The sequence below is a fragment of the Urtica dioica genome, chromosome 11, assembly GCF_054948205.1.
Source record: "Urtica dioica subsp. dioica isolate 48M chromosome 11, U.dioica_male_clone48M_v1_H2, whole genome shotgun sequence".
Lineage (NCBI taxonomy): Eukaryota > Viridiplantae > Streptophyta > Magnoliopsida > Rosales > Urticaceae > Urtica > Urtica dioica.
The window spans coordinates 23,122,998-23,137,781 of NC_142766.1; the positions used below are offsets into that span (position 1 = coordinate 23,122,998).

Sequence of the window (14,784 nt, forward strand, 5' to 3'; positions counted from 1 at the left end):
CTTGTCAAGACACAAAACCCTAAAACCTTAAACCCTTTGTTAAGATCACTCACAGACTCAAATGACCCCAAAAACGCACTTCTCATGTACAACCAAATGCTTGTTCACAATCACAATCACAATCACTCACATTGTCACAATCACTATACTTTCACTCACGCTCTCAAGGCGTGTACTAAAACACTTGACCTCCTCAGGAAAGGCCTGGAAATCCATGCTCACGTGACCAAAGTCGGCCACGTGTCTGATATCTTCATACAAAACACGTTGCTTCATTTCTACGTAACACACAGTGACGTTGTCTCTGCCTCCAAAGCGTTCGACTCAATTCCTCGTCCCAACGTTGTGTCTTGGAGTTTGATTGTTTCGGGGCTTTCGAAGTGTGGGTTTGAAGAGGAAGCCATTGTTAGGTTCTCTTCCATGGACGTTGAGCCCAATTCTTTCACGCTCGTGAGTCTCGTCTCTGCTTGTTCTGGTCTGAAAGCTTTGAACTTGGGCAAAGCGGTTCACGGATATACCTTCAGGAATGGCTTGGAGAATAATAGCATCATATTGGACAACGCGATGTTGGATTTCTACGCGAAATGTGGGTCTTTAGCGTACGCAAGACAGATGTTTGTTGAAATGCCTGAGAGAGACGTTTTCTCTTGGACCACTCTTATAGGAGGCTGTGCTCAGAGAGGACTTTGCGACGAAGCGACAGAGCTCTTCCGACGGATGATCGAAGACGGAAATACCGAGCCCAACGAGGTCACGCTCGTCAACTTATTGTCGGCGTGTTCTTCGGTCGGAGCTTTGAATTTAGGCCAGTGGATATATTCATACATCAATGCCCGGAAAAGAGACGCCGCGTCGAGCGTAAATGTCCGTAACGCCCTCGTCAACATGTTTGTAAAGTGCGGCGATTTGGGCGAGGCGGTTAGGGTTTTCAACGGCTTGGAGGACAAAGACGTAATTGCGTGGAGCTCGATGATCAACGGAATGGCGATGAACGGCCGCGGAAGCCAAGTCTCGGAGCTCTTCGCGCGGATGGTGGTCCACGGAGTCGCTCCCGACGAGGGCACGTTCGTGGGATTATTGTCCGCTTGCAGTCACGCGGGATCGGTCGATCGAGGGCTGGCCTTCTTCGATTCGATGAGACAGGTTTACGGGATCGAGCCCCAAGGCCGGCACTACGCGATCGTGGTCGATATGTACGGCCGGGCCGGGATGTTGAAGGCCGCCGAAGATTTCATCGCAGAGATGCCGATCGAAGCGGACTATGCAGTTTGGGGAGCTTTGCTCAATGCCTGCAAAATCCACGGCGATGGTGATATGATCGAGAAGATCGGACGGCGCAGCGGCGTCGTTAACGGTGGTGGTGGTTGTAGAGGAGCGAGTGGCGGGGCTTTTGCTCTGTTATCGAATGCTTACGCGGGTTGCGGTCGATGGGGTGATTCGGATGAGATTCGCAGTGAAATAACTCGGCTCGGACTGAAGAAAGTGGCTGGGTGTAGCTGGATCGAGACCAATCCGGAGATGTAAAAGACGTTTTTTTCATTCTTTTTTCGGAAATCCTCTTTGGCACGGGTCACGATCACGAACGATCCACTCACATTGTGACACGTGGCAGCACAGTGCCACGTGTCACAATGTGAGTGGATCATTCGGTGGTCGTGACCCGTGCCGAATAGCAATGCTCTTCTTTTTTATACGTATAGTTCTTGTACTGTGTTTCTTTTGGGAATTTTTTTTAGAAAAGTTGCTACGAATTACCCAAAAAATTAACTTTATTGGAATTGGACGATGCAATCATAATGTATGTAAGAACCCAATTGCTTTTACTATCAGAATAATAAGAATAAAAAAAAAAGTACGAATACAAAAACTCAAGAACTAAAATGTAACTCTCAAAATCGCGTTCCAACAGTCTTCATAAATAATATATAAGGAATACTAAAAACATGTAGTTTCACCAAGGAAAAAAAAAAAAAGTCTTATCATCAAAAAGCATATTGTCTCCACTCTCCGAATGAACATCCAAAACACCCTGCAAGTTTAAAAATAAATAAACCTTTTTCAGAAACATTCATTCAAGTTCAAGTATCACAGCCGAGATTAGATTATTGGGTATAGGTATCATACCAGTAGAGGAATATCTCTAACGCCTGTCGGTTTTTCCAGTGGAGCGTTTCCCAGAATACAAGTGCTTTGGCCTGAGAGTGGGAATGACACGATCGGCCTCTCCACGACGAGCCTCTTTGTTCCTGTTCTTGTGGGACTTCTTTCCGAGGTTCCGAGCCTTGATCTTCATAGCAGAGTCCTTGAATCCGTCACCGGGCACGGCCTCAGTGGGCGGCCTCGACCTCGATCTCGACCTCGCCAGAGACATGGATCTCGACCTCTCTCGGAGCTTCTTTCTGGGCGTGTCCACATCCACGTCCACGGCATCGCCGGAATCGCCTCTCTTCTCCGGCGATCTCTCCCTCTTCCTGCCTCTGGACTTGCTCCGGGCACGGTCCACGGCCAGGCTCGGATTCAGCCCCAGCTCCGACAACTGCCTTCCCATCCTCGTCGACGTGAACTCGTGGTCCTTGTCGAATTTCCTGGGCACGATCGGCCTGCTCTCGGCCGTGCTCTTCTTCAACCTGTGCTCTCGGATGATCTTGCTCTTCACTCTCCGGATCTCTTTCAACGTCTTCTTCTCCGCCTCGGTCAATTCCTCTCCGTCGATCTCGAAATCCTCGCCGTCCTCGTCCTGCCTGAGTCCCTCTTCTCTCTCGAGCTCTTCAAGCCTGTGGAGGATATCGGGGTCGACAAAGTCGTACACGTTGTGCCCGTCGAGAATCTCCGGCATAATGTCCTCCTTCCACTCGTCGTTGGCCAATAGGTAATGCTTCTTCAAGCTCGCCGAGTACACGCCGGCGCCGCCGTTCTCTTCCTCCAAATCCCTCTCCGTCTTCCTCTTCTCCGTTTCCGCCGCAGCTTCTCTGGCCCTGGCGTCGAGGACCGCCTGAGGAATGCACACAGGCCGTTCCTTCTGGTCGCGGGGTTTCGGCATCGCGACGTGAAACCTGTTCAGACAGTCGTTCAGTTTCTTGGACTTCATTTTCACCTCGACCCTCTGGTTCAACAGCCTCTCGCAAGCCGCGTTCTTCACGGAGATCACACCTTCGTCGGTCAGAGTACTCATGGTCAGAAGCACCTCTTCCTCCGAAGCCTCGCCTCCTTGCCCGAGAACGGTCTTCGCAGCCTCGGATTTCATCTCCATGACAAGCTTCTTGTCTTCCTCCGGCAGAGTCTCCAAAGGCTGCAAATCGGTCTTGTTGCAGACAATGACCAGCGGTTTGTTCATGAACAAAGACTTGATGCTGTGGAAAAGCGCAGCCTGCTGAGCGATGGTGTAGCCACAGGACCCCGAGATGTCCAAGAAGAACAGCACCGCGGCTCTCAGATGAGCCAGGGCGGTGATACTGCACATCTCGATGATGTTACGGTCTTCGAACGGACGGTCCAAAATCCCCGGAGTATCGATCACCTGGTACCTCAGGTACTTGTAATCGGTGTGACCCACGAAGAGCGACTTCGTCGTGAAGGCATAGGGCTGGACGTCCACGTCGGCCCTGGTGATCTTGTTGATGAACGAGCTCTTTCCGACGTTCGGGTACCCACAGATCAGGATCGTCCGGGTATTCGGATCGATCGAAGGAAGCCTCGCCATGTGTTGCCGGATCTGCTCCAAGTACGCCAGACTCGGGCCGATCCTCTTGATCACGGTGCACATACGCCCGAGCGCGGCCACTTTCAGGCACTTGCATCGGTAGAGCGAGTCTCCGTACTTCAAGAGCCTCACGTAGTCCTTGGCGATCTTGCTGATGAGGTTTCGGGCGGTGTTGATCTGCCCGAGGGCGAGCTTGTAGTGGTCCTTGTTGTAGAGGACGTGGAGGAGATCGCCGTAGAAAGGATGGATATCGTCGAGCCGAGGAAACTCGTCGATGATGGTGGAGAGCTTATCGTAATAGTTGGTCTGCGTGTACTTGACTTTGCGCATGTAAAACTGTCTGAGACGGGTTATCGCGTAGCCTTTGTGGACCACCGTCGGAGTCTGGCGTTGGGTCCGAGACAAGATGATATCGATAAAGTCCTTGCCATTAGGGACCACAGTGATCTTCTTAAAGTTATATTGCACCATGGTTGCAGATCAAAGACTATGACAGAAATGTGAAAACCCCAAATTAACCGAGAAGCAATAAAAAGAACACAATTTTAAAAATTACAATGAGAATAATCACGAAGACTCGGTAATTTCTCATCACACTAAATTCAAAGCATTTCCAGATCACCGAGTACTTAATAGAAGCAAAAAAAAAAAAAGGAGCAGAAATTAAAAATTACAACGAGAATCATCACGAAGACTCGGTAATTTCTCATCACACTAAACTCCAAGCATTTCGAGATCAACAAATGCTGAATATTCAACTAATCTAGTATCGCTGTGTATCGCTGTGTGTACCGTGGAAAAATAAAACATTTTTGGAACTCGAAAACCTATGAGAATTGAGTAAAACAGTACAAAATAAAAACAACAAAAACGAAATAATTATACCAATTAACAACAAAGCTAAGCGATAATCAGCTAGGCCTCTAAATACAGTCGCAGAAGAAGAAGAAGAAGAAACAGAGACGTACCTTGTAAGGTGGGAGTGAGTTTTCGGCGTTGAAGACGCCTCTAGGTTTTGGAAGAGGGGTTTTTAGAGGAAAGAGGGTTTAGCTTTTATATGGTTTTAATTTTTCTTATTAATCCCTATAGTCTTGCTTATTATTCTTTTTGCATCTAGTTTTACACGTTATTAAATAAAAACCTCGCATTGTCAGATATTTACATTCACAGCTTTTCATAATGACCTAACTCTCCAAAAATAGGTCAATTAACTCACCACTTATGCATCAATATTATGAAGAAAAAAAACTAGGTATTAATTGAATTATATTAAAAAATATATATTATGAAAAAATTCGGCATTAATTGAATTATATTTTAATATCTAAATGATTGAGTAATAATTTGAATTGAAAATAATCCTTACTATTTCAAACAATTTATTCTTATTTTCGCTAAAAAAAAATATCTACTCTTACTTGTTTTTGCCTGCACTTCGTTTGGCAAAAAATAAAGAAAAGTGAATGCATAAGAAGATTAGGAGGGACAGAAAATAGGACAATAAGAGATAATTAAAAGATATATGTAGTTAGTTGTATGAGGGAAGAAAATGTTTTTCTTTTATATTGTTTGGTTTCTTAAGGAAATTGGGAGGGGTTAAAATGGTTGAATTGTAATAATTAATCTCTTATCTTTATCTTTAACATATTTTAAATACAACAAATGTAATTTCATAAACTTTTACATCTTTTTAGCGAATATTCATTACTTTCTTTGGTACAATTTTTAGAGAGATAAAAATTAAGAGATGAAGCCGTGGCATGTCCTATCTTTTATTGGCGTTTGACCTAATATTGTGGAGTTATTTGATAATGAGCGTGAGCTTAGTAAGCGAGCCAATGGATTTCTCTTTGATACCGAGCATTTGTCTCTCAATTTCTTCGTCATACTAGCATCGATATCTTTTTTTATTTTAACTTTTTTTCCCTATATCGGGGTTTATTTTAAAGTTATGGCACATTCTCTTTGTTTCGAATTGGAGACGGAAAGTCGTCATCCACTATCTTAGTTTAAGGGTAATGTTAGTTTCTATCTAGTTTGAAGAACTATCTTCTTCAAACTAAACGAACCGCTTGTTTGAATCTCTCCATAAATTAATATAAGTATTTTGAAAAAGCCATTAATATTCAAATTTTAGTGTGTGTTCGTTGGAAGTGCGCACATATTGCATGATCAAAGAAAGCTCAAGGAAAAAAATTGATGAAAATGTAAAATCGAACTTTATCCATGACTTTACTAATTTGTCGCACATATTTCTCTCCGTGTCCAAGTAAAAATGAAAACTCAAATAACTTAATTTAGGTTAAAGGTTAACCGTTTAACCGAATTTTTTTAATCAGGTTAACCGAATTAACTGAATTATTTTAATATATTTTATTTAATATTTAAATTTATTTAAGAAATTAATACCTTTAATTTCATTATAATTAAATTAATTAGTAAATTGATATAATTAATTTTTTAAAAATTATTATAAATTCGTATATAAATTTTAATAAATTTCAGTTTAACTAAATTAAATTTTGTTAATAGATATTATTAATTATAATTAAAGTTAAATTAATTAATTTAATTTGAAAAATAATATATTGTATTTTTTATTTAATAAGTCTTATAATATAGGTTAACCGAAAATTAACCGGTTAAAATTAACCGAACCGTGAATCGCGGTTAAAATTAACCGTTCGATTAATTTTAACCGGTTAATTTAGGTTAAAAAACAAATCAAAAGTATTTATTTAACCGAATTCGCATCTTTATGTCCAAGTATTGTTTGTATACATCTATATCTCTTGCCTATATATTTAATTTTTTTTGTTAGAATAATTTGGAAAATGTATACACATCGATTTTATCTTTCTTAAAATTTTAAAATTAATCAATTAAGAATTAATGTTTGTACAAAACTACTCATGAATACGAATTTTTTGCAAATGGTGTGGGGTTTTTTTTTTTTTTTTTCAAATAGAAATTATACGAAATTGGAAACTTATCATAACATCAAAGCAACGATCAAGAAACGTTAGAAAATCGAAAACCACTTCTTTTGAAGCTCCCGAACCCATATCATGAAGAACAAGGCACTCTTTCGTTGACCGGCATTTGGAATAATGTGGGAACTTCTCAGCCTTTTCGTCTCAGATTCCGAAGTGGGTGGTTCCTCCTCGGGCTTCACATATATCTTAACCGGTTTCCCGAGCAGCGACTTATCTTCCATTCCCGCGATCTCGAGAGCCCTTTCACAAACCGGAAATCCCTGGTCGTCCCAAGATTCCAATATCACGCCCGAGCCCAAGCAGGTCGTTCCTCTGTAGAAGGCTGCGAACTGTCCCGCGGCCAGGCCTTGGTCGTCTTCAGGTAATTGTACGACCGCCACATCATCACCGAGTTCCATAGCAAAGTCACACTTGTAAAAACCCGGGCCATGTCTGACCTGAAAGTACAAATCACGACCATCTTGATCATTAGTAGAGAGATAAAGATAATTAAATTTTGTCTTAATTAGAGGTCGACTACGATACCTTACAGTGCAGTTGAGAGGACTGGTCCGGGGGTGACCCGCTCAGCCATTTCAACGAGCCGACACGGAATATCCTCCGTCTTTTGTCAAACGAGAAGTAATTTCTTGACACGAAAACTACATTGTTTTCGATGTCCTTCTCTACCACGTACCTGCACATACATCACATAAACAAGAAGTATATTTACAGGAATTTTTCGAGCTTTCGAGTTATGTAGTTGATGCTCGTAGTCGTACCAGGGTCCACCGGGAAGGCGTAGACCTTGGCGTTGACCAATAGTATAGAACCAGAATCCTCTATGCTTTCCGAGGAAATCGCCACTTTCGGCTTCTAATATGATACCTTCCTCTTCACCTATGTGTTTCGCAACAAATTCACTGAACTTTATCTAGAAAAGAAAAAAAAAAAATCAAGTCACTAATTAATGGTCACTCAATATTTTCTTTTGTTCTACCAGGGAAAAAAAAAGAAACATATTAATAAAGCGACCTTCCCGAGAAAGCATATTCCTTGCGAATCCTTTCTGTCTTTATTCGGTAGATCAAACTCTCTGGCAAGCCCGCGAACTTCTTCCTGTAGAAAAGTTGTATACACAAGTTGACTTGTGACTGAAGACACCCTTGAGGTCAAATAACAAAACTATGTTAGTGAGTGAATTCTGGACCTTTGACAAACAACCAAGAGGGAAAACGAGTCGCTTAAGTTGAGCCTGGGAGAGATGTGAAAGAAAGTACGTCTGATCCTTCACCTGAACGTAAAACACACTACACAAAATTCACAACTAATCACCCACTCTCTTCCTCTCTAATCTCAACGAATCATAGATAATCTCATTACCGTATCTTGTGATAGCTCCAAAGCCGACACCCCGTCGTCCGTGCCATTTTTTCCGAACAAGTGGACAACTTTTGCATAATGCCCGGAAGCGATGTAATCGAAATTCATATCACTGATGGCATCCATGAACGCACCTTTAACATTTCAAAGCAAGCTTCATTTCAAACTCATCGGATCATTTACACATCCAAAACGTTGGAAAAAAAAAAAAAAGCCTGCTTGACGATGACATACCGAACTTTATTCTGGTGTTGCAGAGAACATCTGGGTTAGGTGTACGGCCACACCTATACTCCGCGATAATGTGGGAGACCTAAAGCATATTACTCAATAATCTTCACAACAAGCACATATGTATACACACATACACATACATATAACGCAGTTCTAGAGCATACTCTGAAGAGAAGTCCGTACCACGTTCTTCCAATACTCGTCTGTCAAATGAACAACTTCTAGTGGCACTTCAATCTGAAAAAAAAAAAAAAAAATTAGTTTCATTACTCTAGTCTTTATTTCTTTCTTTATTTTACTTTTAATGTGATGTAATTAGGTGAATAAACATGTGTTCAATCAACGCACAAACCTGACCACAAACAGCTTTGGCAAACCTCAAATCATCTTCCCACGGACATTCCGACCAATAATTCTCGAAATCTTCCTACAAACGAACAAAACCGCAACAATCAATCAAATTTTCCTTTCCCCTGAATATACAGTCGCAGATTTCGAAACAGGCTTACTTGGAACCAAATCTTGAGGTAGAAGGCGGTGCAGGAATGTCCGGCGGCGTGGAGAAGCCGGAGAGCGACGCTGCTGTCGACGCCGCCGCTGAGAAGAACCGCCACTCTCAGGCCGCTTCCGTGCTCTCGAGGAATCGAACACGACAGAATCCGAGGCTCCACGGTCGCCGCCGGCGAGATTGAGCACGACTGCGCCGATACGAGGCGGGTTTTGGGTCTCGGAGGGCATAGGGTTTGGGGACAGAGAGGACGAGAAGAGAAGTGAATTTGAGTAAGTGAGAATAACGAAGGGATCGCCATCACTCTCGTCAGTCTCACTGTTGCCATCATCGAATTTGAGCTCAACAGCTTTTGGGGCTGTGTTTTGCTTTGAGCGAGACAAGATGTTCATAACAAACGACGTGAACAAGACTAAACGACACAAAGCAAAAAAACGACGACTCGAAATTTTCATAACAAACGACAAAATAAAAAACGACAAACGACGAAAATCATAATTTTCATAACAAACGACAAAGTAAAAAACGACAAACGACGAAAATAAAAAATATTCGTAAAAGGTACGACGTGAACAAGAGTAAATGACAAAACAAAAAACGACGAGACTCGTAAAAAACGACAAAAATGAAAAACGACAGAAAATCAAAATAATTCGTAACAAACGACGTGAACAAAAGTAAATGACAAAAAAAAAAAAACGACGAGACTCGTCAAAACGACAAAAAAACGTAAAACGTTAATCAGATAAAAGTCATCAATTTGGACGAATTAATGGAAACTTCGTAATTTAGGATAAAAACTTTAAGAGGCTAAATTGTCAGTTTAGGAGAAATAGAGGACCAATTTGTAAATTTCATCTTAAACCCAAGGCAAATGTGGATAAACCTCTCTTACACAGTTTCTTATTCTCCAACGCAGAAGAAACAACAAACCTCGCCAAACAGAGCTCCCAGAGCTCTTCTGTACCTGAAATGGCGTCTTTAGAGCTTTTCATACTCGGCCAAACAATCTCTGCATTGTCTCTCTCCAAATCCCTCTCTCTATTCGCACCGAAACTGAGACATTCTTCTTTCTCTCTCTCATCACGCGCTCTCTCTCCATCGCCTCTCTATCTCCGCGCGTCCTTGCCTTCTCTTCCTCGCTGCGTTTCCAGAGAGTCTGCAGATGATTCCGCCGAAGACGACGAAGAAGTAAGTTTCGAAGAAGAATTGGTTCTCGAGGACGAAGCAGAAGCAGAAGAAGAAGGAGATGAGGATTTTGGCGCCATGATTGACGTGGAAGCTCTCGAAGCCGAGGCTCGTGAAGTTGTTCGTGAATACTCTACGTCCTTGTCCAGTCAGCTCATAATCGGTGTGTTTTCAGTTTCTCACTCTCTTATTTATTTGGCGCCAAATGCTAATTTATTTACTGAGATTGACTTGTGAATATTTATTATGAAAGAAAAGAATTATGTCCGGCAATTCTAAAGTCTGAAAAACAAATATTCATCATTGAGAAGTTTAGTCACTTTTTTGGTGATCCGTTTTTCTTTCTCTCTTTTAAATGAGTTTCGTTTGTAGATTTTCTGGACTACTTATGGATATTAGATTTATATCAGCTATCTTCTATCCTCAGAAGATGAAAAATTCTCAAATTGACCTAGCTTATAATTCTCAATTTTGAAAAGAATTTTTTTTTTCAATGTTTATACCTCGATACTACATTTGATCATTTCATTTACCTTTGAATTTGCGACGTTTTAAGTTGGAATTGGCAACAAATTGTGGTTTGGTTACAGATAATGAATATGTATCGGTTCTTCTGTGCTGATTTCAGAAGATGAGAAGTTCGATCAAAAGGAAAGTGATCGGAAACAGAGGAGACAGAAAAAGGCAACGAAGGCTGTAAGAAAGTTTATTTCTTTGACTTTCTTCTTCATTTCATGCAGCAACCTAGCTTGTTCAGTGTCCGAAGCTGGAAAAACAAGCATGCTTAACAAATAAGACATGTTTTAATAGAAGATATAATTTTTATGTTTTTATTTTCTTAAAAGCAACACCAAAAAAAAGGCGGGGGGACTAGAAATTCTCAACACAAAAAGGGTCTTGTCCTAAGAAATGTGAAAATATATTATTTCTCTCGTCCGATTCTGAACCTCCAATGAGATAATTCCCAGTATCCTGTGATAATCAAACAGTCTGTTCTCTTAAGATAATGTTGACGACTTTTATTCTTGGACAGACAAAAATATGAAATCTGAATACTTGGTTTCTGATAATTTTAATTTTGTTTGTTTCATCAGATCCCTATCTCTTTTCTATTTACTGAAAAATATTCTTGCAGGTCCCCGACCAATTTCTTCCAAAAGTCGCAATTGTAGGAAGGCCGAACGTTGGAAAATCGGCACTATTCAACAGACTAGTTGGGGTAACTTATCGCGAAATGTTGTCTCTATACATTTCAATGGCGAGAGACGAATCCGGTTCCTGAACTGATCGTGTTTTTTTTTTATCGACCTATGATGGTGTAGGGAAACAGGGCTATCGTTGTCGATGAACCCGGGGTCACGAGAGACCGCTTATACGGAAGATCATATTGGGGGGAATATGAGTTTATGGTGATCGACACTGGAGGGGTTATCACTGTTTCGAAGTCACAGGCGATTGTGATGGAAGAATTGGCTGTCTCGACAACGGTGGGCATGGATGGAATTCCACTTGCTGCGAGGGAGGCCGCTATTGCGAGGATGCCCTCCATGATCGAACGACAAGCCACCGCAGCCGTTGAAGAATCGGCTGTCGTTTTATTTGTCGTTGATGGACAGGTGAGAAACCATGAAAATTCATTATGAGTTTTATGTGGTCCTATCTACTATTGGCGTGATTTCTAACTTTTTTTTGTTTTTTGTGTTTTTAGAAGAAACGGAATAAATTTAAAGAAAAAATAAAATAGAAAGCTTCATCTAAACGAAGCAAAATGCAAGATAAAGAGCACTAGACCAGTCTCGAATGAGATCGGACGCGCCATAGGAACAGAAAGTAGAATATAAAATCGAAATCCAGAGGCCAATCTCGAATGAGATCAAACAGGCTATATGGACAGGTTAACCGGGTGTTTTAAGAATAAAATAACATAGAAATAGAGCCGGTTCGGTTACGAGTTGAACCGTCTTCCCTATCTAGACGATTCTGTAGTATGATTTTTCAGGTCCTTAAGGTTCTTGTAGCCTTCTTTGGCTGGACTATGAACTGTCGCTGTGACAGAGCGCTGTTTGCTGCTATTCATTCTTCGTCAATTTAATTTCCGATATTATGCTATGTTAGTGTGGTCTATGGCCATTGTACAAAGATAGTGATACCACCAAAAAAAAAAAAATTGTTTGCAGGCGGGTCTAACAGCAGCTGATGAGGAAATCGCTGACTGGCTACGAAGACACTACTCGGATAAGCATACCGTTCTTGCAGTTAACAAGTGTGAATCTCCTCGCAAGGGAGCTTTGCAAGCGACAGATTTTTGGTCCTTAGGGTATGTTCAATTCATAATTTCTTATTATCAGCAGTTTCCATGTGGTTTTTCTGAAAAGTGTTCCTTTATGTTTTTGGTTATTCAATCAGGTTATCGCCGTTTCCTATATCTGCTATATCTGGAACTGGTACTGGAGAACTTCTAGAAGTTCTTTGTTCCGGTCTTAAAAAGATTAAGGTTTGTGACTTATTTATCTTTTTTGGTGATTGGAATACTGTATTCCTGCTTCTTGTTGAAGATCTTAAGCACGCAAAAGAATATCTGATAAGCCGTATTTACTACTTTTCTAGTCAATTTAGTTTATACTTACATGTCTCTACTAGGATTCCAAGGAACTTAAGGAAGAAGAGGAAGAGTATATCCCTGCAATATCGATTGTTGGTCGGCCAAATGTTGGTAAAAGTAGCATTTTGAATGCATTGGTTGGAGAGGACAGGACTATTGTTAGCCCAGTCAGTGGTACTACTCGTGATGCCATTGATACCGAGTATACAGGGCCGGACGGCCAGGTTTGGTTTCCTTAACTCACAATATGTTGGTTGACTAGTTTTAGGAAATGTCTGAATATTTGTGTATAAAGCGGGGCTATTTATTGTGGATAGAACCTTCTGATTTGAATTTCATACTCAATTTTTATGCTACATTTGTGCCGCTGAAACTTCCCATGTGTTCTATTCTTTTTTTCCAGTCTTAAGGCTTAGAAAAAAAAAATGGGAATCCCTAACATTTTCAGTTTCCTTGGTAGTATCCGGGTCCCAAGCTAAGTCTATGATTATCTTTTGGGTTTACGGTTCGTAAGATTTAGTTACTTTGAACATATAGCCAGATAATTGCCATGTAGTCTCCGGTTTTTCTTTTTATTTCCGTTTCTTTAGAGAAGAAGAAAAAAGCTGATACCTTTGCTATAAATTTTATCAGATGATTTACGAGTTGTATGAATTGCTTTACAGAAGTTCAAACTGATTGATACTGCTGGAATCAGAAGGAGAGCCGCTGTAGCTTCAGCCGGTAGTCTGACAGAGGCTTTATCTGTCAATCGAGCTTTTCGTGCGATTCGCCGTTCAGATGTTGTGGCTCTTGTTATTGAGGCCATGGTCTGTATCTCAGAGCAGGTATGTCAAAGTCTAGGACTTTTAAGCCGACCAGTTTTAAATACTGATTTCCTAAGAGCCTTTATAACATCGTAGGATTTCAAGATCGCCGAAAGAATAGAAAAAGAAGGGAAAGGTTGCCTTATCGTCGTGAACAAGTGGGACACCATACCAAATAAGAACCAACAGACCGCAATGTATTACGAGCAAGATGTTCGGGAGAAACTCCGCACTCTCGATTGGGCTCCGATTGTATATTCAACAGCTATTGCGGGTCAGAGTGTTGAAAAGTACAATTCTTTCTTCTACACACTAAAAACCAGTTTTACAAGTTTCGGCGAGGCTTGCGCTAGCTGTGCCTTTTTAATTAATGTTCGTTGTTTTTTTGTCAAAAGGATTATTGTTGCGGCGAGCTTAGTTGAAAAAGAGAGGTCTCGGCGGCTAGGCACTTCCATATTGAATCAAGTTGTAAGAGAAGCGCTCGCTTTCAAAGCTCCTCCACGTACCCGAGGTGGCAAGCGCGGGCGTGTTTATTACTGTACTCAGGTACGAGAAGTACTTTTGACTAAAAAAACTTTCGCAGCCTAATTTTTTTTTTTTTTTATTTAATAATTAATTTTTGAACTTGTTGTTGTGTTCATTTGCAGGCTGCTATAAGGCCTCCGACGTTTGTTTTCTTTGTGAACGACGCTAAGCTTTTTCCAGAGACGTACCGGCGTTATATGGAGAAGCAACTTCGCACAGACGCGGGATTTTCCGGTACGCCGATCCGTCTTCTCTGGCGAAGCAGGAAAAAGTTAGAAAGAGAGGGTAAGTTAAATTTAATTTTTTAACTTGTAGTTTTGTACCCAGATAAACTTATTACCGATATTGACTGACTTTTATTTGTCACAGGAAAATCTCCTACGAGAACAATACAGACGAATTTGGTGCCACGTGGTAATAAACTGGAGGCAACTACTTGAAAGTGACGTTTGTAGTTAAGTGAGATAAAGGCTCTTCTTTGTTTGCCTTGTGATCCAAGATTGGTTGATCGACAAATGCCTTGCAAGGTAGGTCCTGAAATTAACAGCTTACAAGTTAAAAATCCAATCATTTTTTTCTCTCTTGCCTCTCTCTCTTTGTTGGTGGTTGGATTATTAATCAACGAGATTTGTCCTAGCCACGTGCATGTCTTAATTTCCCATCTCTCAATCAACTTTTAAGTTTCTTAATTTGTTTAGGCAACTTTTAGTACAATTATTTTATGTAACCGTAGAAAAAGAAACGCCCATCTTAAATGAGCGGTATTTAAAATGGTCCCATGTTTACTAGCAGGTCTGGAATTGTATCATAATATTGTACATATATATTTCCTTAAAAAACTTAGGCTTGAAGTTAAGACGCAA

The 14,784-nt window shown here is 41.0% G+C and overlaps 3 protein-coding genes and 1 pseudogene across 3 annotated transcripts; 2 read left to right on the plus strand and 2 right to left on the minus strand.

Moving 5' to 3' along the window:
• On the plus strand, positions 1 to 1,528 carry LOC149382614 (pentatricopeptide repeat-containing protein At1g08070, chloroplastic pseudogene; annotated as a pseudogene).
• A 373-nt stretch (positions 1,529 to 1,901) lies between these two features.
• Positions 1,902 to 4,713, minus strand: LOC149382615 (nucleolar GTP-binding protein 1-like). Its single transcript, XM_089601083.1, has 3 exons — positions 4,669 to 4,713; positions 2,125 to 4,187; positions 1,902 to 2,029 (listed from the first exon to the last, which is right to left on the minus strand). The coding sequence occupies exon 2, from the start codon at positions 4,169 to 4,171 to the stop codon at positions 2,141 to 2,143; it is 2,031 nt and encodes a 676-aa protein (XP_089457209.1). The 5' UTR covers positions 4,172 to 4,187; positions 4,669 to 4,713; the 3' UTR covers positions 1,902 to 2,029; positions 2,125 to 2,140.
• Positions 4,714 to 6,671: 1,958 nt separating this feature from the next.
• Positions 6,672 to 9,163, minus strand: LOC149382616 (tRNA (5-methylaminomethyl-2-thiouridylate)-methyltransferase). Its single transcript, XM_089601086.1, has 10 exons — positions 8,802 to 9,163; positions 8,645 to 8,719; positions 8,476 to 8,529; positions 8,293 to 8,371; positions 8,059 to 8,192; positions 7,886 to 7,969; positions 7,711 to 7,794; positions 7,458 to 7,609; positions 7,222 to 7,372; positions 6,672 to 7,133 (listed from the first exon to the last, which is right to left on the minus strand). Exons 1-10 carry the CDS (start codon positions 9,129 to 9,131, stop codon positions 6,723 to 6,725), a joined length of 1,554 nt encoding a protein of 517 aa, XP_089457212.1. The 5' UTR covers positions 9,132 to 9,163; the 3' UTR covers positions 6,672 to 6,722.
• A 551-nt stretch (positions 9,164 to 9,714) lies between these two features.
• Positions 9,715 to 14,784, plus strand: EMB2738 (GTP-binding family protein). Its single transcript, XM_089601085.1, has 12 exons — positions 9,715 to 10,151; positions 10,617 to 10,684; positions 11,124 to 11,207; positions 11,311 to 11,604; positions 12,166 to 12,305; positions 12,395 to 12,482; positions 12,629 to 12,814; positions 13,256 to 13,417; positions 13,493 to 13,686; positions 13,792 to 13,942; positions 14,044 to 14,206; positions 14,291 to 14,784. The coding sequence occupies exons 1-12, from the start codon at positions 9,773 to 9,775 to the stop codon at positions 14,359 to 14,361; spliced, it is 1,980 nt and encodes a 659-aa protein (XP_089457211.1). The 5' UTR covers positions 9,715 to 9,772; the 3' UTR covers positions 14,362 to 14,784.

Bases quoted from the DNA above. Each gene is read 5' to 3' on its own strand.
- LOC149382615 (XM_089601083.1), bottom strand. From the start codon at position 4,171: ATGGTGCAATATAACTTTAAGAAGATCACTGTGGTCCCTAATGGCAAG.
- LOC149382616 (XM_089601086.1), bottom strand. From the start codon at position 9,131: ATGATGGCAACAGTGAGACTGACGAGAGTGATGGCGATCCCTTCGTTA. The intron at 8,720-8,801 runs GTAAGCCTGTTT...GTTCGTTTGTAG, and splicing joins ACCTCAAGATTTGGTTCCAA to GAAGATTTCGAGAATTATTG. The intron at 7,373-7,457 runs GTACGACTACGA...ATGTATGTGCAG, and splicing joins CGCCTTCCCGGTGGACCCTG to GTACGTGGTAGAGAAGGACA.
- EMB2738 (XM_089601085.1), top strand. From the start codon at position 9,773: ATGGCGTCTTTAGAGCTTTTCATACTCGGCCAAACAATCTCTGCATTG. The intron at 10,152-10,616 runs GTGTGTTTTCAG...TGCTGATTTCAG, and splicing joins GTCCAGTCAGCTCATAATCG to AAGATGAGAAGTTCGATCAA. The intron at 12,483-12,628 runs GTTTGTGACTTA...TGTCTCTACTAG, and splicing joins CCGGTCTTAAAAAGATTAAG to GATTCCAAGGAACTTAAGGA.